The sequence below is a fragment of the Bos indicus x Bos taurus genome, chromosome 3 (genome assembly GCF_003369695.1).
Source record: "Bos indicus x Bos taurus breed Angus x Brahman F1 hybrid chromosome 3, Bos_hybrid_MaternalHap_v2.0, whole genome shotgun sequence".
Classification (NCBI taxonomy): Eukaryota; Metazoa; Chordata; class Mammalia; order Artiodactyla; family Bovidae; genus Bos; species Bos indicus x Bos taurus.
This window is the reverse complement of record NC_040078.1, coordinates 78,218,998-78,241,444: the sequence shown is the minus strand read 5'-3', so window position 1 is coordinate 78,241,444 and position 22,447 is coordinate 78,218,998. Positions and strand designations below refer to the sequence as shown.

The 22,447-nt window shown below is 39.3% G+C and overlaps 1 protein-coding gene across 1 annotated transcript in view; it reads left to right on the top strand.

Moving 5' to 3' along the window:
* Window positions 1-22,447, top strand: part of IL23R (interleukin 23 receptor) — a 75,991-nt gene that overhangs the window by 41,790 nt on the left and 11,754 nt on the right. The window contains exons 7-8 of the mRNA XM_027536949.1: window positions 5,432-5,588; window positions 20,930-21,019. Of these exons, the coding sequence (XP_027392750.1) occupies window positions 5,432-5,588; window positions 20,930-21,019 (247 nt within the window). The remainder of the gene's footprint in view (window positions 1-5,431; window positions 5,589-20,929; window positions 21,020-22,447) is intronic.

Here is a 22,447-nt window from a genome sequence, read left to right as displayed (position 1 = left end):
CGTGAATGAATTTTTCTTTGCTATAGAAAGCAGTATGTTCAGGCAGTGTCAAAAAAATGAGGGCAAAATACTAACTTTACCACATACTGTAACAACTACTCTTTAAATCCCCAATGCCAACTTGCTTATTTACCCTTGTTCATTTAAATGAGAAATGTGACATTTTAGTTGTTTAGATTACACTTAGATGCAAGTCCATGTTCTGCATCACTTGATAAATACCCAAATAAAGATCCTGCTGGACTCCTTGACTAAATAATTATGGCATTTGTGTTCACAGTAACTCCAAGCGTAAAGCCTGGGATGAGCAAAATAAAAAAATTCACAGCCAATCTTTTGCTTATGTGGAATTTAGGTAAATTAGAAAACAGCCCAAATGAAATTCTCATCTTAGACTTTGAGTGAGTGAGGCTTTACTCTAAAAAGACACCTGGGTTCGATCCCTGGGTTGGGAAGATCCCCTGGAGGAGGGCATGGCAACCCACTTCAGTATTCTTGCCTGAGAATCCCCATGGACAGAGGAGCCTGGTGGGCTACAGTCCAGTCCATAGGGTCACAAAGAGTAGGACATGACTGAAGTGACTTAGTACACACACATGGGTAGTGTCATGGTCATAGGATGATATTAAGAATATGAAATTCCCTTATTTGGCACAAGTAGGAGGAAGTAATAAGCTATAAGAATGCTTAGGAAATAGAAAGGTGCTATAGTATCAGTATCTCCTAATAGATTTTCAGAAACCATTTTTTGGTTGAAACTCTTGTTCTCTGCTCCCCCTGGTGGTGCTACATGTGCCACTGTGAAACTTGGTAACTTAGAGGTAAATTTGAACTCCTCAAAATGTTCTTTTTATCAGAAGCAGGCAAATGAAGGAGCTGAAAGAATATTTGTTACCTCATTTAATCTCTATCACAATCTTTAGTGATAGGTAGTCTCAGCTCCATCACAGAAATGAAGACATAGGGCTTGAAAGAGCTTCAGCCAGGTTCTCCAAGCTTACAGTGTTAGTACAGTAACTAAGTACCTCTCATAGACCCTATATTACTTTGGGCACAAAAAATTTTTGGAAAATGAAGGAACCGGTTTCAATCTAAAATCTGTATCCTATCCCTTTTACCATAATTCCTCCAAATGTAACTACTCACAGAGATGACCCAAGTCCAGTTGGTAAAAGCCAGAATGAAGCTTTGTTTTCCACATGTGTTACCCATCAATTTCATCTGGATCATGCATAAAATGTTATTGTTACCTCCTTGTAAGGAGACGGGAAATGAGAGTCATGAAGAATAGGCAGATACAAAGGACTACGGATTTGCCCTTCCACCTCAGCTCTGCCTGCATCAGATAATTGTTGGAAGGAAGTTCTTTACTTCAAAGTGGTGGGCAGTTACACAGAAAGCCTTGTGGCTAAGTGCACAGGCTCTAGAGTTCAAAGCCTGGCTATGACATTTTCTAAATGTACAACCTTGGGCAAGTTCCTTAGCTTTTCTGAGTCTCATTACTGCCATACTTAAAAGAAAAATAAGATAAACACCCACCTCATATGGTTGTGCATGCTATGCAAGCATGCATGCTGAGTCGCTTTAGTCATATCCAGCTCTTTGCAACCCTAGGGACTAAAGCCCACCAGTCTCCTTTGTCCATGGGGGGATTCTCCTGAAAGAATATTGGAGTGGATTGCCATACTTTTCTTCATGTGGTTGTGGGAATGATCAAATGATGAGAGAAGCTAGCCCACAACCTGGAATATAGTTAATGCTGATTGTTACTGCTATTCTTCATCTTAACCTCCAGAAGAGCCACATAGCAGGTGTGGTTGAGCCAAGGATGCCCACTTGAAAATCAAAATCAGTGCATTGAGGGCGTTTTCAGCTGTTTTTAGCTAAGCTGCATACATATTACAAGGTATTAGCCAGTCCTTCAGGTGAACCTGCAAGGCTGATGCCATGGGGAGAATATCTGCTTTGGTTATCTTCATCAGCTGTCTTCCTGACACCTTAAATTTGCATAAAAATTTGAGCTCACAATTCTCAATGGCAATCCTTGCACACTCCTATGCGCCCTATCTCAGGAGCATTTGCTCAGTTTACATGTGTATTTCCTCATCTTTTAACTGTGAGCCCCTGGAAGACAGGGCTATTCCATAATCATTTTTGTTTTTACATTGATATTTATAATGTCTGCTTCACACGGATAATATTTGGACACATCAACTATTAGTATGATTATTTGCTTTTAATGGTTCCAAGGGCAGTGACAGTAAAGTAGGGAAGTCTTGACTATAAGTTTAAGTAAATGACTTACTGGTGACTCAAGTCTCTGATCGGAGAAGGCAATGGCACCCCACTCCAGTACTCTTGCCTGGAAAATCCCGTGGACGGAGGAGCCTGATGGGCTGCAGTCCATGGGGTCACTAGGAGTCAGACACGACTAAGCGACTTCACTTTCACTTTTCACTTTCATGCATTGGAGAAGGAAATGGCAACCCACTCCAATGTTCTTGCCTGGAGAATCCCAGGGACGGGGGAGCCTGGTGGGCTGCCGTCTATGGGGTCGCACAGAGTCGAACACGACTGAAGCAACTTAGCAGCAGAAGCAGCAAATCTCTGATGAAGCTAGATCAGGGTATTGGCAAACTTTTTATTCAAGGGCCAAATAGTAAACAATTTAGTCTTTTCAGGCCATAAGATCTCTTTCTCAGATATTCAACTCTGTATTTATAGCATGAAAGCAGCCTAGACAATGTGTAAATAAATGGACATTGTTGCATACCAGTAAAATTTACTTATGCACACTGAATGTTGTATCATTTCTATGCATCATCGAAATAGTCTTCTTTGGACTTTCTTTCAACCATTTAAAAAATGTAAAAACCCTTCTTAGTCATAGGCTGCACAAAACCAAGCATCCACTGTTTTCTTGGAATGGCTAATAGAACAACGGGCAGATAGCAAAGGGTCAAATCCTTGGCCTTCACATTTCAAAAGTGTAAGTGCTGTTATAGGGCAGAAAACTTGTAAAAACATGTGAGTTGCCGCCAACAAGTACCTATTGTATAGCACGTGGAACCCTGCTCAATGTTATGTGGCAGTCTGGATGGGAGGGGAATCTGGGGGAGAATGGAGACATGTATATGCATGCCTGAGTCCCTTCGCTGCTCATCTGAAACTATCACAACTACTCTGAATCAGTTATACCCCAACACAAAATAAAAAGTTCAAAAAACCAAAACAAAAAAGAACGTGTAATTAGTCACAACTAGATTTCCCAATCCCCAACCCCTTTCTCTCTCATACCAAACACTAGCTAAAGGCTCCAAGGGCTTTCCTGGTGGCTCAGTGGTCAAGAATCCACCTGCCAGTGAAGGAGACTTGGGTTCAATCCCTGGTCCAAGAAGATCCCACATGCCTCAGAGCAACTAAGCCCATGTGCCACAACTACTGATCCTGTGCTCTAGAACCCAGGAACTGCAACTACTGAGTCCACATGCCGCAACTACTGAAGCCCACATGCCCGAGAGCCCATGCTTTGCAGCAAGAGAAGCCACTGCAATGAGAAACCTGCACACTGCAGCTGGACAGTCGCACCCACTCACCCCAACGACAGAAAAGCCCACACAGGAACAAAGACCCAGCACAACCGAACATAAATAAATATGGGAAAAAAGAGGCTTCTGGGCAGAGAGAGGAGGAAATGGGTGGGTAAGGGGGAAGAACAAAAAAACGTTTAGACTCAGATGTTTAATGATCAGGACCCCTCACCCTATGCCATGCTCCAGGCTGGGAGTCAGAGGCAGTTAGGTTATAGAACGCTGAATAGGGTGAGATTCTTCCCTTCACCCAAGGATGCTCCCAGAAACTTAGGTGTAACCCTAAGAAAAGCAGTACCCCAAAATGATGGAGATTAAGTTCCCAGGCCTCCCACCTTGAGAACTGAGGCTCTAAAAAGAAATTAGCTGCTATAAAAATGAAGTTATATTTCTGGCACTTGAGATCATACCCTCTCCATAGGAACACAATTAGGTCCAACTCTCTCTCAATGCCTGTTTTAGCCTCTGAAAGTATTATTTTGAAGTACCATCTTGAGCTTGCAAGGCCCTAAAGAGTCACCTGGTTTGCTTCTTAGTAGAAACAACTTGTAACAGTTCCATAAAATTCTTTCTATTTCAGAATTCTAGCTGTAACTTTAGGGTATTTCTCTTCTTAGAGGGCGTATCTACAAATATAATGGCAAGAGACATACGGGAGAATAGTGCATATGGAAGCTAAACTTTTGGCACCAGTAAAATCTCTCCTGTATCTCAGGCGAATCCAGGAGCCTCCACCCAAATTTAAAACAGCAGAAAATTTCAGGAGCCATGGGTAAAAATGTGGCTTATGGAAACTCTGAATGATATCTTTCAGGGAACATGTCCCAAAACAGACCTTTATATAATTTTTACAATTTAAATGTATTGCAAGTTTTAAGACATATTAAGAGTGAGTTTTAACAGAAGAATCTCTAAATGATGTGAATACCCTGTTTTGTGTGTGTGTGTGTGTGTATGTGTTTGTGTTTAATCGTGATAGTTTTAACTTTCTCTTTTATGGTCACTGCTTTCTTCCAGTTGCTGTTAATAAATAAATGCTTTTCTAGAATTTTTTTTATGTTTACCTTTCAATTGTGCCTCACTTTTTTTCAGTAGATCCACTTATTACAGCACACTAATGTGCTGTGTAAGTACCTTGGTTTCTCTCTCCCTTCTGAACCAGCTCGTCTGGGGATCCTTTTTCATTATATTTTATGGCAGGTTGTAGTGCCCCAGAATCATGACTTTTAAATTAATCCCTCAGCTATTTTTTTTGCTTACCTTCCATTGGATTTTCACAGTTCAACAATCTTAAATGTTTTGTTTTGTTTTCATATATATCCTTATAGAATGCATAGATCTGCAATAAGCACCAATTTAACAGCTTAGTTTGTAGGTAATTTTTTTCTATAAGTCATCATTAGCAAGTGAAATTATTTCACCGTTTAGAAAGAATTATTGATCTAAATACCCAACTGCAGAGAGACAGGGACAGACAGATGGGGGCAGGAAGAAGGACTGAATTCAAACAGTAGCTATCAGGTCTCCCCTCCTCCTATCCTATTAAAATCAGCCAGGTCAAAATTAAGAGTATATTACATGTTGGAATTTCTGAGATTTAAAAGCTTGAGAGAGTTGTCAAACATTAAGCAATGTGTATTTGACTTTTAAGGTTAAGTAACATGTATTTGATTATTTATGACTATCTTTTATACAAAGTATTATATTTCTGTTTTCCCAGGGTTGAGAAGGGTCTGGAACATAATATGTGCCCCATATGTTTCCGCTAATAATTGTTTGTTTTAAAAGCCTACTGCATTATTTCTTTATGGTACTTCACTATGGTTATTCATCTATTTTAGGTTAAAGAATTTGATACCAATTTTACATACGAGCAACAGTCAGAATTCTACTTGCAGCCAAATGCTATGTATGTATTTCAAGTGAGATGTCAAGAAACAGGTAAAAAGTACTGGCAGCCCTGGAGTTCACCCTTTTTTCATAAAACTCCTGAAATAGGTGAGTGTATTTCTATATTTAATCTCTTTGGCTTTTCTTTTGACTTTTGTCTCTCTTCTAAGTTTCTCTCTTTTTTTCTCCCTGATTTCTATCAAAATTGACAAAACTATTCTAGGGCAAGTCAGTTAAGTTCAGTCGCTCAGTCGTGTCCAACTCTTTGCAACCCCCATGGACTGCAGCACGCCAGGCTTCCCTATCCATCACCAAAACCGACTGGGGCAGGTGATAACATTTAAATTGTTATTTTGCTTTGATTTTGTTAAGGCTGACTACAATTTATGTAATGGTTCTCAAATATTTCAAGATATAACAACCAGCTGGGGGTGCTTGTTTGGTATGCATGTTCACTATGGCTGCTCCCAGAGTGTCTGAGTCCATGATCTGAGGTAGAGGGGATGGGGGTTGTCAAATATCCTGGGTAATTGTCAGGCATATAATCCCCCTAACCCTTGTTTTAAAAAAGAGTTTAATAAGAGTTACAGTACACTATTTAGGCCATTCTGATAACATATATTCTCCTTAGGAGACACAAAATTATTCAATAAAGATTGATTACTTACTATATGCAAAGTAAACATAAAAAATTAAAACACTTCAACATGAGATTTTTAAATTCTCTTCTCAGTATAACGTAGCTGAGCAATTGTTTATTTTTAGATATTTTACTGCTCTTAATATTATTCTGTTAATTTTCTAGTCATTTAAACGTTATTCTGTAAAAGCTTAGCCAGGGAATTCCCTGTCGGTCCAGTGGCTAGGACTCTGCTCCTTCATTGCCAAGGGCATAAATTCACCTGGTTGGGTAACTAAGATCCCACAAGCTGCAAGCACAACCCCCCCCCCCCAAAAAAAAAATTAAATTAAGAAATTAAGTCTATTTGGCTAAGATTTTATTTTTAATTGTAAGTAAATAATAAAATGAACCTATTGTAATTGTCATAATACTCCATGCTGGTCCCAGTCTTTATCCTGAAGATGTCTCTCTACTGTGGGTAGCTTACACACTAGATTTAAAATGTTCTTTTCAGAACTGAAGGACTTATTTGTAATCATAGCACTGTTAATGTCATCGTTACATAATATAACATCTTGGAATTATTTTATGTTTTCAAAGCACTTTGACATACATTGTAAATATTAATGGCCACCAAGTAAGTAGAGGGAGCCATAGAGCCAAAGATAAGGTTAAAAAATTCTTTTGGTGCCCTCTATGTCAAAATCTTAGAAACACATTAAGAGAATCATTTGCAATACGGGTTATCAGTTCTCTCTCTCTTTTTTTTAAGTAAGTTTTTAATTTAAGGTATTCCAACTTAAATTGATATTGTTAAAATTCTTAGAACTTTTGATGCCATTTTAGAACAGTCAGAATTTAGTAGATAATCCAATTATTTTAATGAAATCTAGAATTGCTTAGCAAGATTATTCAAATTGATAATTAACATTTTCTTACCATTTATTATAGTATACATAAGTGTTTGACCTTTACATCAGACAAATTTAATAGTGAAATTGGCATCATTTTACAAATGAGGAAACTGAAGCATGATTTGTTTCCTTGCTAGTGAGTAAAGAGCAGTTAAAGAAGAATACAAGTTTTCTTACCAGCAGCCCTCAGCAATCTCATTGATTTCTTTCTTTAACCAATTACAGTTGACTCTTTAACAACATGGGTTTGAACTGTGTAGATTCACTTATACATAGATATTTTTCAATAAATAATATAGCACTACACAATCTGTGGTGGATTGAACTCACAGTGCAGAACAGGATAAAGTGGAACAAAAAATTTAGAGGGTCAACTATAAATTACATGAGGAGTTCTGGCTGTGTGGAAGGTCAGTACCCCAACCCTTGTGTTAAGTGTCAATTGTACCTCGAAGTGGAACAACTTACAGAAATATCCTACAAGTACAGTCAGCTCTTCACATTCATGGGTTCCACATTCACGGATTTAACCAATGAAGAGTAGAAAATATTTGGAAAAAAAATTCCAGAAAATTTGAAAAGCAAAACCAATTTGCCTCACACCAGAAACTACTTCCTTGGAAGAAAGGAATGAAAAACCTAGGCAGCATATTAAAAAGTAGAGACATTACTTTGCCAACAAAGGTCCATATAGTCAAAGCTACGGTTTTTCCAGCAGTCACATATGGATGTGAGACTTGGGCCATAAAGAAGACTGAATGCCGAAGAATTGATGCTTTTGAACTGTGGTGTTGGAGAAGACTCTTGAGAGTCCCTTGGACTGCAAGATCAAAACAGTCATTGATATTCTAAAGGCAATCAATCCTGAATATTCATTGGAAGGACTGATGCTGAAGCTCCAATATTTTGACCATCTGATGCCAAGAGCTGACTCCTTAGAAAAGACTCTGATGCTAGGAAAGATTGAAGGCAGGAGGAGAAAGGGACGACAGAGGATGAGATAGTTGGATGACATCACGGACTCAGTGGACATGAGTTTGAGTAAACTCTGGGAGATGGTGAAGGACAGGGAAGCCTGGCATGCTGCAGTCCATGGGGTCCCAACGACTGAGCAACTGATAACAGCAGCAACTACTTCCATAGCATTTACATTGTATTTACAACTATTTACATAGCATTTTATTGTATTGAGTTTTTTAAGTACTCTAGAGATGATTTAAAGTATATGGAAGGATGTGCATGGGTTAAGGGCAAATACAAACTCCATTTTAGTTAAGGGACTCAAGCTTTCTCCGAGTGTGGTATCCAAAGAGGGTCCTGGAACTAATCCTCCATGGATACCAATGGACAACTGTATAGGACCACAAACCACAGATGTTCTCCTTTAAAAGTAAAGGTTGTAAGCTACACACAGAAAGAACGGGGACATCACAGATCAGATCAGATCAGTCGCTCAGTCGTGTCCGACTCTTTGCGACCCCATGAATCCCAGCACACCAGGCCTCCCTGTCCATCACCAACTCCCGGAGCTCACCCAGACTCACGTCCATCGAGTCAGTGATGCCATCCAGCCATCTCATCCTCTATCGTCCCCTTCTCCTCTTGCCCCCAATCCCTCCTAGCATCAGAGTCTTTTCCAGTGAGTCAACTCTTCCCATGAGGTGGCCAAAGTACTGGAGTTTCAGCTTCAGCATCATTCCTTCCAAAGAAATCCCAGGGCTGATCTCCTTCAGAATGGACTGGTTGGATCTCCTTGCAGTCCAAGGGACTCTCAAGAGTCTTCTCCAACACCACACTTCAAAAGCATCAATTCTTTGGCGCTCAGCCTTCTTCACAGTCCAACTCTCACATCCATACATGACCACAGGAAAAACCATAGCCTTGACTAGACAAACCTTTGTTGGCAAAATAATGTCTCTGCTTTTGAATATGCTATCTAGGTTGGTCATAACTTTTCTTCCAAGGAGTAAGCGTTTTTTAATTTCATGGCTGCAGTCACCATCTGCTGTCATTTTGGAGCCCAGAAAAATAAAGTCTGACACTGTTTCCATTGTTTCCCCATCTATTTCCCATGAAGTGATGGAACCAGCTGCCATGATCTTCGTTTTCTGAATGTTGAGCTTTAAGCCCACTTTTTCACTCTCCACTTTCACTTTTATCAAGATGCTTTTTAGTTCCTCTTCACCTTCTGCCATAAGGGTGGTGTCATCTGCATATGTGAGGTTATTGATATTTCTCCTGGCAATCTTGATTCCAGCTTGTGTTTCTACCAGTCCAGCATTTCTCATGATGTACTCTGCATATAAGTTAAACAGGGTGACAATATACAGCCTTGACGAACTCCTTTTCCTATTTGGAACCAGTCTGTTGTTCCATGTCCAGTTCTAACTGTTGCTTCCTGACCTGCATACAGATTTCTCAAGAGGCAGGTCAGGTGGTCTGGTATTCCCATCTCTTTCAGAATTTTCCACAGTTTATTGTGATCCACACAGTCAAAGGCTTTGGCATAGTCAATAAAGCAGAAATAGATGTTTTTCTGGAACTCTCTTGCTTTTTCGATGATCCAGAGGATGTTGGCAATTTGATCTCTGGTTCCTCTGCCTTTTCTAAAATCAGGAAGTTCACGGTTCACATATTGCTGAAGCCTGGCTTAGAGAATTTTGAGCATTACTTTACTAGCGTGTGAGATGAGTGAAATTGTGTGGTAGTTTGAGCATTCTTTGGCATTGCCTTTCTTTGGGATTGGAATGAAAACTGACCTTTTCCAGTCCTACAATTCTAAATTTAAAGTCTTTATTTCCTAAGGGAAAAATAATCACTCAAGAGGCAAAAATGCCAGCTGAAATTAAATATCTCTGAAAACTTGCATCTATCCAGGACTAACATGTTAGCTAAGAGGAACTGTAAACTATTCTCTTGGTACAAATTCCTTTCTAAGACACATTAAACAAGATACAGGAAAAATGTGTTAGGGAAAGTGCTAGCATAAAATCATTTTGAAAAATTATCTCTTTTTTTCTATTTGTAGAAGCAATGCAAATCTATTGTAATATGCAACCTAGAAATAAGTATTGTTTACATTTTAGGGGATTTAATACTAGTTTTTTCCTGTACACATATTTTTAAAATGGTTGGTGCTGTGGTGTAAGTACTGTTTTATATCCTGATTTTCTTACTTAATCTACTTTGTTGAGTTTAAAAACCTATTTAATGGGTGCACTTCAGTTTATGGATGTAAACAATATCTAGGTTATTGCATTTTTCCATTATCAATAAACATCTTTGAATAGTTTTGTATATAAATTCTCCTTCTGCCTTTAGGTCTTATTGGATCAAGAGTTGAGCATATTTTAAGATGCTTAATGCAAGTTGCCAAATTGCTTTTCAGTAAATCTTTAATATCAATTGCTTTTTTAAAAAGGTATCCATGAAAACAGTCATTCATTTAAGTTGTTCATGAAATGTTCCTTTATCCTATACTGCACATCAGGCACTTGCTAGATACTCGCCTAACTTCAGTCAGCGAAGGAGACAAAGATCCCTTAATCCTAGAGAAGACAGACAAAGCACAAGTCTAACCAAAAGCACACAGCATTATAAACAAACATATAAATCAAAGCAGTAAGAATTAAACCTCACCACAGAAGTTTGAATTGCTTCATAATGGAAAAAATAAAAAGATAGTTTCTTAATACTTTAATTACCTTGTTTAGTAGTGGAGTTTGGGGCCAAACTTTCCTGGCAATTTATTTATTTATGGAGAAACATCGCTTTTGGCCTTTTGGCTAAGATCAAGTATGAAGAAACACAGCCCAGGCAGTAATCCTCCCTTCATGGAGGAATTTCCTGTTTCTGTGGTCTAAAATTCTTATTTGTGTACCACTAAATAGATTCATCCTTGTAACAATGCGTTTTCAAAATTTTGCCCAGATGGCACGGCAGGACAAATCGTGAAGTAGGTATGGCTTTCCTGCAGACCCTAGCATCCTTCTGTATCACTTTCCCTCTGGATAGCACCTTTCCTTGGCTTTTAAAAACCTGGTCTCCAAAAGAAACCAAATGAAATCATTTTATAGTATAACCAAATTATAATAAGGGTTAAATGACATACTCGCTTTTTCATCCTTAGAGTATTTAGACTTCAATGGAAAACAAAGCCTTACACAGTAGCCCCCCACATATGGATGGGGAATATATTCCAAGACCCCAGTGGAGGCCTGAATCCATGGATAGTGCTGAGCTTTATATATACTATGTTTTTCTCCTGTAAATAAAACATAAAGTTTAATTTCTAAATTAGGCACAGCAAGAGATTAACAACAATAACTAGTAATAAAATAGAACTACAGCAATGTACACATAATATACATTGTGTGAATGTAGTTTCTTTTTCAACTTCAAAATACCTTATTGTGCAAATTTAATGCCTTTTGAGTCTTAACTAAGCACTCATCACACACTCTGGCTGTAACTTGTGCAGTTTGAGGTATGATAGCAAAACTAGCACAAATTTCTTTTTACTTCTTCATAATTTAAAGGACAGAAGATTTATTCTTACCATACAGCCTGGCGTAGAACTATTTTTCTTTCCTTAATAAGTTGAGAACTTTTATCTTTTCACTTAAAGGAAGCACTTTACAGCTTCTTTTCAGCATATCCAAATTTCCAGCATCACTATGCTTGTTCTTTGGGCCCTTATTATGTAAGATAAGAGTCACCTGAAGATAAGCACCAAAATACAGAAAAGTTGTTTTGATAACCAAGATGGCTACTAAATGACTGACAGGCCCAATTCGTGGATCATTCATATCCAGGGTAGGATGGAGCTGGACAATGCAAAATTTCATCACACTACTCAGAATGGTGCACAGTTTAAGATTTAAGAATTCTTTATTTCTGGAATTTTCCATTTAATAGTTTTGGATCCAGCTGACCAGGGTAACAGACTGAGAAAAGCAAAACCATGGATAATCATAAGAGGGGACTAAAAAAGAAAAAATAAATCAACCTCAGAATATACTTTCAGACTTTATGGGACAAATTTCCCTGTATTAGAGACTACTATGTTTCTATCCTGGTATAATAACAAGAGGCTAATTCAGTGGCTGAATCCAGGTGACTTCAGGATAATACATAATACAGCTAACATTTATTGGATGCTTATTATGTGTCGGGCACTGTGATAAGAATTTTACTCATCACCGCAGCCCTATAAAACTGTTATTCCAATTGTACAGAGGAGGATGAGGCTCAAGGAGATTAAGAAGTTTGCTGAACATTATAAAGCTGGTAAATGGTAGATCTGGGAATGAGGCAGGCTTCAGGATTCCAGCACTCACCCTGTAGTTCTGCTGGTTTCCTTCCTAAGAGACCTCAGAGGGTCCCTTGTCAGCCTTCTCTGGATCACCTAACCAAATCCTCCTCTATACATTAGCTAATATGCCAACGGAGCTTCTTTTAATTCTTTTAATGTTTGTTATGAAATGCAAATACATGAGAGAAGAGGGAGCCATAAGATGCTATCAACTGTTTCCACTTTGGCATGAATACCAGATGTGGAAGCAGGTTTGTGTTAGAGTGATGAGAATGAATCCATAGGAACCTTGGGATAGGATAGGGCAGTTAGAGACAAGGACAAAGTACAGGAGGAAAAGGTGACCTTGCCCGAGACAAGGCACCACAGGGAAATTCACAGTGTGTTTTTCCAGCTGGAACTTGGTTCAGTAAATGTCTTGAAAGCAGTGCTTCTCCGAGGATCATCATCTGCATTAGAAATGCTTGGGTACCAGTTAAAAATACAATTCCTCAGCATCTATCAAGTGGTATTTCTGCAGCATCTATCAAGTGGTATTTCTGCAGCATCTATCAAGTGGTATTTCTGCAGCATCTATCAAGTGTAAAAACCAGTGTTCTGGAGGTTGGATACACCCTGTAAGAGGGAGAAGTGTGTGGACAAAAAGGGTCAGAACTACTTGCCCAAGCCATTGCCTTAGTAACATGGTTTTGGGGGGCAAAAAAGGGTGGATACATGAGAATCTCAGGCCATTCTCTCTAGTATTATGGTTCCACCTCTGCCTCCTTTTCCTCCTGCCCACCACTTCCTCAGTCCCTGAGCACCCCAGGATCTCAAGAAGTATAGGATGCAGGACCATGGCTCCAGTGAACCATCATGTTCCAAATTACCCCCTCGGCCTAGACTCTCTCTGCCTCTGGATATGAGGTTTCAGCAGAGGCGCTGAAAACTTCCAGAGGCTGCTGAAACTGGAGCTTCTAGACCACCAACCTGGATAGTCACTGCAACAATTCCTGGAGTCATTAAGCAGTGCAGAAATAGCACCAAAAGGGAAAAGATAGTTTGTGGGCGCAGAAAACCGACACTGAAAATCTGAACATGAATTTCCTAATTTCACTCCTACTGATGTGAAAAAATGTGAGAAGAGCACTTCCAGGCAGGAATGTTTTTCAGTTGTGTTGTAATACAGATCCTTTTGTCATGAAGAAAAGGTACAGGCCCTCTAATCCCTTTAATGACAAGTTAGGGGCCTGAGGGAAGGGCAGTTACCTTTCACAATGACTAATTAACTTGCTTGAATTACAACTTGGCAGTAGAAAAGATTCCCAGAGAAATCATAGTCTTTTTTGTTTGTTTGTTTTTTGGAGGTTCTCCAGAGGAAGGCAAGTATAAGCAAGATATTAAACCACATTGTACTTTGTTCTCACAAAATACCATTGGTTGTATTACCAGTGACTCAAAGATTCTCATTAATTTTTCAGGATTTTAGTGGCTCAAAAAGAAAAAACAAATGTTATACCAATGGAACCAAATATAGGTGATAATAAATATAATGCAAATTAGAAGTGGCACACAGAGTGTACTTTGCAAAAATTCTGTTATTTGTAATTAAGAGATTTCTGATTCATTCATATTAAGATGGATTATAAATTTGTAGGTTTGTGGTTACTAAACTGGGTTAAATATGTATGCTGCTGCTAAGTCGCTTCAGTCGTGTCTGACTCTGTGCGACCCCATAGACGGCAGCCCACCAGGCTTCCCTGTCCCTGGGATTCTCCAGGCAAGAACACTGGAGTGGGTTGCCATTTCCTTCTCCAATGCATGAAAATGAAAAGTGAAAGTGAAGTCACTCAGTCGTGTCCAACTCTAGCAACCCCACGGACTGCAGCCTACCAGGCTCCTCCATCCATGGGATTTTCCAGTCAAAAGTACTGGAGTGGGGTTTTTTGAAATACTGATGATTTTAGATCCTTCATCTGGATTTAATCTTCTTTGGATCCTGTCCCTAGTAAACCACGAGGGTTTTGTAGAATAAAGAACAATCCATAAGAGTTTCACAATCTCTCTGAGGTCTACAATCAAATAATAGAGAATAAAGATTATGCTTCTCCATGAGGAAGTCTTACTCTCCTGTGTTAGTTTCCTATCACTTCTATTAGAAGTTAGAATAAACTCAGTAACTTAAAACAATACTAATGTGTTTTCTAGTAGTTTTGAAGGTGAGTAATCCAAAATAAGCATCACTGCACCAAAACCAAGGTATTGGCAGGACTATGCTCCTTCTGAAGGCACTCAGAGTCAGTTTCAGTGCCTTTTCCAGATTCTAGAGGCTGTCTGCATTTCTTGGCTTGCAGCCCCATTTTTCATCGTCAAAATCAGAGGCATAGCATCTGCCAATCTCTTTCTCGGACTCTGACCCTCCTGTCTCCTTATAAAGACCCTTGAAATTTCACTCCTGAATATAGGATAATCTCCCCATCTCAAATCCCTTTTGCCATATAAAGTAATCTATCCACAAATTCCAGGGATTGGAGCATGGACATCTTTGTGGGGTCGATATTTGTCCTACCATGTCTCCTCACCTAACCACCCACTACCAAAAATTGCAATGTTTACCCACTATAGCATTTTTCATTGTGATTGGGTGTAAGCAAAAGAAATAAAATCTGGTTTTCTGAAGCAGAAAAGGAATTAATTATTGGAATGACAGCTGGAAAGTAGTAGAAAGGCTGGTAAAATGGTCACAGATAGGATCCAAGGGATGGGGGCAGCCAGAAGCCCAGCCAAAATCTCAGCCGGGGAAGACTCCTGTGAGGATTCTGCACTGGGCACTGTGCTCCCTGCCACTGCTTCCCTGAGCCCCAGACACTCCACTGCTGCTGCTGTCACCAGACTCTGGATATAGCTGCTGCATCTGTATCGGATTCTAAGTGATTTCCTGGAGCCACGTGTGAGTTGGGGAGAAGGGTATCTGATGAGTGAGGCTTAGGTCATCTGCTTGCAGCCACTTGTTGGCTGGGGAGCGGGTGGGATGGGGTAGGGAGAAGGTTTCTCTGCTCCACTGAGGCTACCACAGTAGGAAACCCTACCTGCCTCCTACCTCCTCTAGGATGCCCACAAAGAAGTAGGTCCTGCAGCTGGGCAACTGAAAAATGGCAAATGTCCACTAGACTGTTCAGACTAAGGAACAGGTACATGCTGGGCTTGATAGCCAGGCTGCACCTTTGAAAAATCCTGAACCACTAGGTAAAATTGGAAGCTGCCCATGCTCGTGCCTAGAGTTTGCTACACTTTGATATCAGATCCTCACCTCTGTGAGATCCATGTCACTCAAGAAAATGTCTGGGTGGCTGCCGTTTTTTTTTTTTTTTTAACCTTTTCCTTCTCTTATTCTTTCTCTTTAGTGATATGACTGCCATACCCAGATTTCTTACCTTCTTCTCCCTCAACTGTAAGGAATATAAGCATGACGATAATCCCTTGAATATGTCTAGGCACGACCTCCTGTCCTTAATATACGAGGATGACATGGTAACTCATGAAATGATTCATTGTTCGACTTGTTTTTCAAGGCGTGGTAAAGAGTTTATTCTGACGTATCCTTTTCTCTGCCCAGAGCTTCTGGTGACTATTTGATAGTTCTGCCTACTGTCTTTTGCTTTGCCATCTGACATGGACTATAGTCAGATCTTTACCCTTGGCCCAAATAATGTTGAATTCCAACCATAAAACTAAACTAGCCTAGGAAGATAGCATGTAAATGCTGTGAAACAGTTGAGATTATTAGAATAAGGAGAATAAAAAGAAATAAATCAAAAGGAGATGCTTATGTTTTAAGACAGACAAGACAGGAAAAAAACCTTCACTAACTTGAAAAACACACCTTTAGTATGACTTCTCTTTCTAAAATACCTAGAAACTTCAGAAGGAAAGGTCTAGAAAGGGCCCTGTGTCAGCTCTGGTCAAAGCTCTAAGATGCAGGTCTTGGTTAGTGTGGCTCTAACACCAAGACTGGCAAGGACAAAAATAAAGGTGTCTTAAAAATATCTCTGCCCTTTGGCCTAACAATTCCACTTTTAGAAATCTAGCCTTAGGAAATAAGTAGAGATATGAAAAGAAGTCTGATGCATAAAATTTATTTAAAAGCTAATTATAAAATAAGAATTTGGAAATAATCTAAAAGTCCAATAATAGCAATAGCTAATGCTTACTAAGCTTTTAATTTGTATAAGCCATGGTACTAAGCACTTTGTATGAACTATCTCATCAAACCTCACAATGAAGCATTATTATTATTATCCAATTTGACAAATGAAGAAACAGAGTCACAAAGCAGTTAAGTAATTTGCCCAGGGCCATGCAACTCCAGGTGATAGAGCCAGGATTTGAACAGTCAGTCAGTCAGTTCAGTCGCTCAGTCATGTCTGACTCTTTGCGACCCCATGAATCGCAGCACGCCAGGCCTCCCTGTCCATCACCAACTCCCGGAGCTCACCCAGACTCACGTCCATCGAGTCAGTGATGCCATCCAGCCATCTCATCCTCTGTCGTCCCCTTCTCCTCCTGCCCCCAATCCCTCCCAGCATCAGAGTCTTTTCCAATGAGTCAACTCTTCACATGAGGTGGCCAAAGTATTGGAGTTTCAGCTTTAGCATCATTCCTTCCAAAGAAATCCCAGGGCTGACCTCCTTCAGAATGGACTGGTTGGATCTCCTTGCAGTCCAAGGGACTCTCAAGAGTCTTCTCCAACACCACAGTTCAAAAGCATCAATTCTTTGGTGCTCAGCCTTCTTCACAGTCCAACTCTCACATCCATACATGACCACAGGAAAAAACATAGCCTTGACTAGACGGACCTTTGTTGGCAAAGATTTGAACAGTTTCATCTAAATCCAAAGCTGTTATTTGAAATCACCAAGCTATACAGTTTCTCAATGGGAGAGTGATAGAATCAACACAGTACAAACATGATGAAATATTTAATTGCCAGTACTATGATGACTGTGAACAAGTTTTAATAAAACTTTTAAATGTTCATGATGTAGTATTGAATAAAAAAACCTAGACACAACATTTAGTAAAGAGCATAATCTCCACTAGGGCATAGACATACACCAAAGACTGTTAACAAATATAAAAAAAATGATTGTTTCTAGTTTTTGAACAAATACAAAATTGTATTTTCTTTTTCATACTCTTCTATGTTTTTCAAGCATCTTGTAGTTAGCATGTGTGTGTGTTACTTGTTCAGTCGTGTCTGACTCTTTGCAACCATGTAGACTGTAGGTCTCCAGGCTCCCCAGTCCATGGAATTTTCTAGGCAAGAATGCTGGAGGCCATTCCCTTCTCCAGGGGATCTTCCTGACGCAGGAATTGAACCTGGGTCTCCTGCATTGCAGGTAGATTCTTTACTTTCTGAGCCACCGTAGCTTGTATAAAATAGTTGGTGTTCAGAAGAAAATAACTCTAGGCTGGAAGAGTCTAAGAATCAGTGCTCAGTGGGTTAGTCCAAACACAGGCCATTGAGGTGGGTCCTGAGCCCTACAAGGCCAGGCAGCTCTAGCACACTGGCCAGCCCCCAGGGACAACGGCTAAGTCTCAGCAGGGAGCTCTGCTTGCTGGGCTGGCTGAGCTGCCCCACCTGCAGCCATCCTGATAGAAGGTGAGATTGTTAATTAATGGGGCCAGCGACCAGCGTAAATCACATGCCAGAACCAGGTAGGAATTTTTACTCTTGGATCTCTGCCTAGGTGACTTTGCACATGTCATTTATCCTTATTATGCCTTTGTTGCTTCGTCTTTAAATGAGAACAACAGTATTATCTACCTGATTGGGTTGTTGTAAGGATTAAATGAGAGAAAGCATGTAAAGTCTAGTGCATTATCTGGAACGTAATTAGTACTCAATAAATCATCACTTTAAAAGAATAACAAAACACATTTTGCCCCATGGTAGACGTGGAGGCAAAGGCTGAGGAGACTGGTTTGACATTATCCGTAAGACACAGATGGAATACATTATTGCAAAAGTTAATTCCTTTTGAGTAGATCTGATTAAATTAAGCTGGTATTCAGCGGGCCAAAGAATGCAGTTTTGCTTCCAGTTTTGTCCAAGAATAAGAAACTACATCTTTTTTAAAAAAAATTCTCAACTCCCTATAAACACGTTCCCTTCTGTTAAGACTAACTCTAGTGTCCAATGTCAGTGTGTATAAATTATATAAAAATTTTTACCAAATTAGAGATGATTTGGGGTTTCTGAGTATACTCAAATATGTACTGTGAGAGTAATAAGCATAATTTAATATTCTGCTGCAGAGACAGAATTGTCTCTTTACAGACAATACCACAGACATTAAACAAATAACAAAAATACTGTGAGATTTTTTTCTAGCGTTTTAGGCAATACACTGATCATCAGAGTTGATATAAACAATGTTTTAGTCATGGAAGCTGGATTAAGGGTTAGGACTTTTTTTCCCTTTTATTTTTCTTTTAAAATTATTTTCTCTTTTTACAGTTATTGATTTTATAATGAAAAATATTATGTGTGATTAAAAAAAAATGACCTAGCCACTTGGTGGCAGTATGCTGTGAAGAATATATAGTCTACATGGCTTCATTTTAGTCCCATGCTTAAAAATTTATCATTGACTTGATTTCTTCTCTGACAATTTTGCTTATAAATTGTCTTACTTCAGATACATGATTCTTTATGAAATCACCTTCTCACAATTAAGCACATTTTTTAAATGGCTTCATTACTCCAACCTGGTCAATTTGAAATTATGATAACAAAAGACTCTAAAGGAAGATTATGTTTCTTCTCTATTAGGGCTAATAAAACCCTAGTCTGATATGAAAATTATTTTTATGTGATGCAAATTAATAACTGATGTTTCATTGCCAAATAACCACCTGCAGTTTATGCAACAGAATTATATTAACCTGTGTTTAAAAGCTAGCAACATTGTATATTATTTTTAAATAAAATGCTAATTCAAAAATAATAAAAGTGAGAACAAAATAATCCAGCAACATATGCTATAAACCTGTATTACATTTTAATGTAATATTTTTCTTAAAATTAGATGAATAATCTTGGCTGTTGGCCACTGGTGATGGAACCACACACTCAGGGGAAAAAAGAGATTTACAGAAGCACCAAGGAGCCAGAAAGAGTTTCTGATTTGTCACAATTCAGAGTAGGGCTTCCCAAGTGGCACTAGTGGTAAAGAACCCAGGAGACATAAAAGACGATAGTTTGATCCCTGGGTCGGGAAGATCACCTGGAGGAGGACACTTCAATCTACTCCAGTATTCTTGCCTGGAGAATCCCATGGACACAGGAGCCTGGTGGACTACAGTCCATAGGGTCGCACAGAGTCAGACACGACGGAAGCAACTGAGCATGCAGCATGCACAGTTCAGAGTGAAACATTTCCCTCTTGCTGTGGAGAAGCAAGATAAAAACACAAGAAAGAACTTTTGGCTTTTCTGATGTTTTCATCTCCTAAAATTCCCTACCCATGGTTCTCAGAAAACTCCTCTACAGTTGAGCCTGTGTTTGCAACCAGATCAGCCTTTTATAATCATTTCCAAAGACCCATAGGGACCTTTTTTATCGGAACTCTGTGATATTTTTGTCAAAAAGAGTTGCCCCAGCCACATAGCTTGTTATAAAAGCCTGTAATATCCCTGTAGCAGTTAAGGACATCTCAAGTTGTGATCTCTCCCTGACCCCCACTGTAATTCTTTTAAAAGAAGAATTTGAACACTAAAATCAGAATGACTGAATACACAGGGTTTGCGGCCCTATTGGGGATCCAGAGCTTAGAACCACTTTAAGGAACATCTTCCATCAACTGGGAGAATCGTGTCCTTGAAATCACCTCTGGAAGCTTTTAATTATCAAGAGGGAGGAGGTGGGTGAGGAAGCTCCAGGACTCTTGAGTTCAGACTGAAAATGAGTTAGCTATCAAGAAAGCTAGATGACCCCACCCTGGTCAGAAGCTTTCATTAGCAGTGTTCTGAGAGCCTTTATGAGTAGACAGGGCTGGCCAGGATCCTTGCCAGCAGGGAAGGAGCAGAGGGAAGTCATTAATGGCATTCCACCCTTATGTTATAACTTCAAAGTGTCTGCTAATCAAAACTGGGCTTCTTATATGGAGCCAAGATGCTGTTTGCCAAGAGCATCTTGAAGATCATGCGAAGGCAAAAGTGTCACATCTTGGAGGCGCTTAAGGAAACCTAAACCTTATTGCATCACCTATTGGAAGGAATCAAGTAGAGACCGGTTGTGCATTTTCTTCTGGCTCAGTGAATGAAATAAAGCTCCTTGGTATTTGTTGCCTAGAAGTCTCATGAAATTAGTGGACACATCTTGAAGTCTTACAAACTCCAGGTATCGTCCTTTGTATGTTTCCTCCTTTGGGATTTATCCAATTTAATAAAAAGAGGAAAAGACACACATACAGAAGGCTTTTACTCCATCTTTGCAGTCTATTAAAGTTAGTGGTTTACTTTATTCATCTCCAAACAAGTAAAAAAACTCTCTTAGGAAACTGGGTAACCTGAGTGCAAAGAATGAAAAGCTTATACTATTTTCTTTTTGTTTAAGTTCCTCAGGTCACAATGAAATCATTCCAACATGATACTCAGAATTCTGGACTTCTAATTGCTTCCATCTTTAAAAAACACCTTACTTCTGGTAAGAAAATACTGCTTAGGTTTGTTGAGTAGTCTTAGCAATCATTCATTTAAATGCTCCATACTGAAAAATCACGTTAGGCATAAGTTCTTGATAGTAAGATATGCCACATGATTTACACTGGAAAATAACCAACAAAAATCTGCTTAAAATTGATTTTAAGGAGTGTTTTAAGTAGATTCTGCCAGCTTTTGCTCTGGGTTAAAAACATGTTCATTTCAGTTGGTGCTGGGGCTCAAGACCTCAAAAATTCTTCCTAAAAAATATCATTATTTAAGTGTTTACCTTGTGCTAAAAGTTTCATGTACTTCATCTTTTTCAATCTTCAAAATAACTTCTTGAGGTAAGTGTTATGAGTCTATTTTACAGATGGGAAAACTGGAACTCAGAGACATTGAGGAACTTATTTGAACTAAAATTCAAATCTGATTTTCCAAATCCTAAAGTCTATTGTGCTCCTTCTCTTACACAAACCAGCTGCCATTTTATTTGTTAGTATGACTAGATATTCTCCATTGATAAGCATATCAAAATGTTTTAGGCATAAAAAGATATGAGATCAGGTTGTGGAACATTTATTTCCTTGCACAGAAATATGGCAGGAACAGTATAAAAACTTTTGCAGACAATACTGATGTTCTTTGGATTTTTATTTATTTATTAAAAAACATTCTGTGTTGCCAGGCACATATTCTAAGTCACTATTTTGAATATTGGGGAATAGGCAGTGAAAAAAATGAACAAAGCCCGTCTTCATGAAGTTTCTTGTCTAGATAGATGAATGTGTGTTGGGAGGAGGTAAACAACAAACAAAACAAGAAAAGTAAGGTGGCAGTAAGCGTTATAAAGACCAAGCAATGTAAGGGTACTCTAAATTTTGTATTATGTGAATCAAGTATGAGCCAAGTGCTTAGGTTCCGTAAAGATCCCTAATTACAGATGCTTACACAGACCAGCACCTTGGTATTGCTGTGGGAACTGTGGAGGCTAGGAACTCATGGCTGCTCTATTAGGTAGACATCATTTTACAGAAGAGGAAACTTGAGCTTTGGCAAGTTCATTATTATGCTCTGAGGTTCCAGAGCTGATAAATGGCAGTATCTAATTGGAACCCAGGTATCTCGGCTTGTACTTTTGGTCACTCTGCTCTACTCCTCACACCCCTTTACCTGATCCCATGTTAACTTAGGATTCTCCATCATCTTCTAGGCTCTAATGTCTGGCAGTCAGTCCTCCCATTAGTGGCTTGAAATTCTCAGCACTAGTATTTTATTCCTAGGAAAACACTAACTCCATACCCCACAGGGACTAGGAGTGAACTAAGCCACATTGACCCCAGCCCACCAGCTGGCTTTAGGAGAGGGGCTGGACAGCCTGGAGACCCCCAAGTGTGTGTTAGGTGCAGCTGGGAAATAACTAGGGTAGGGC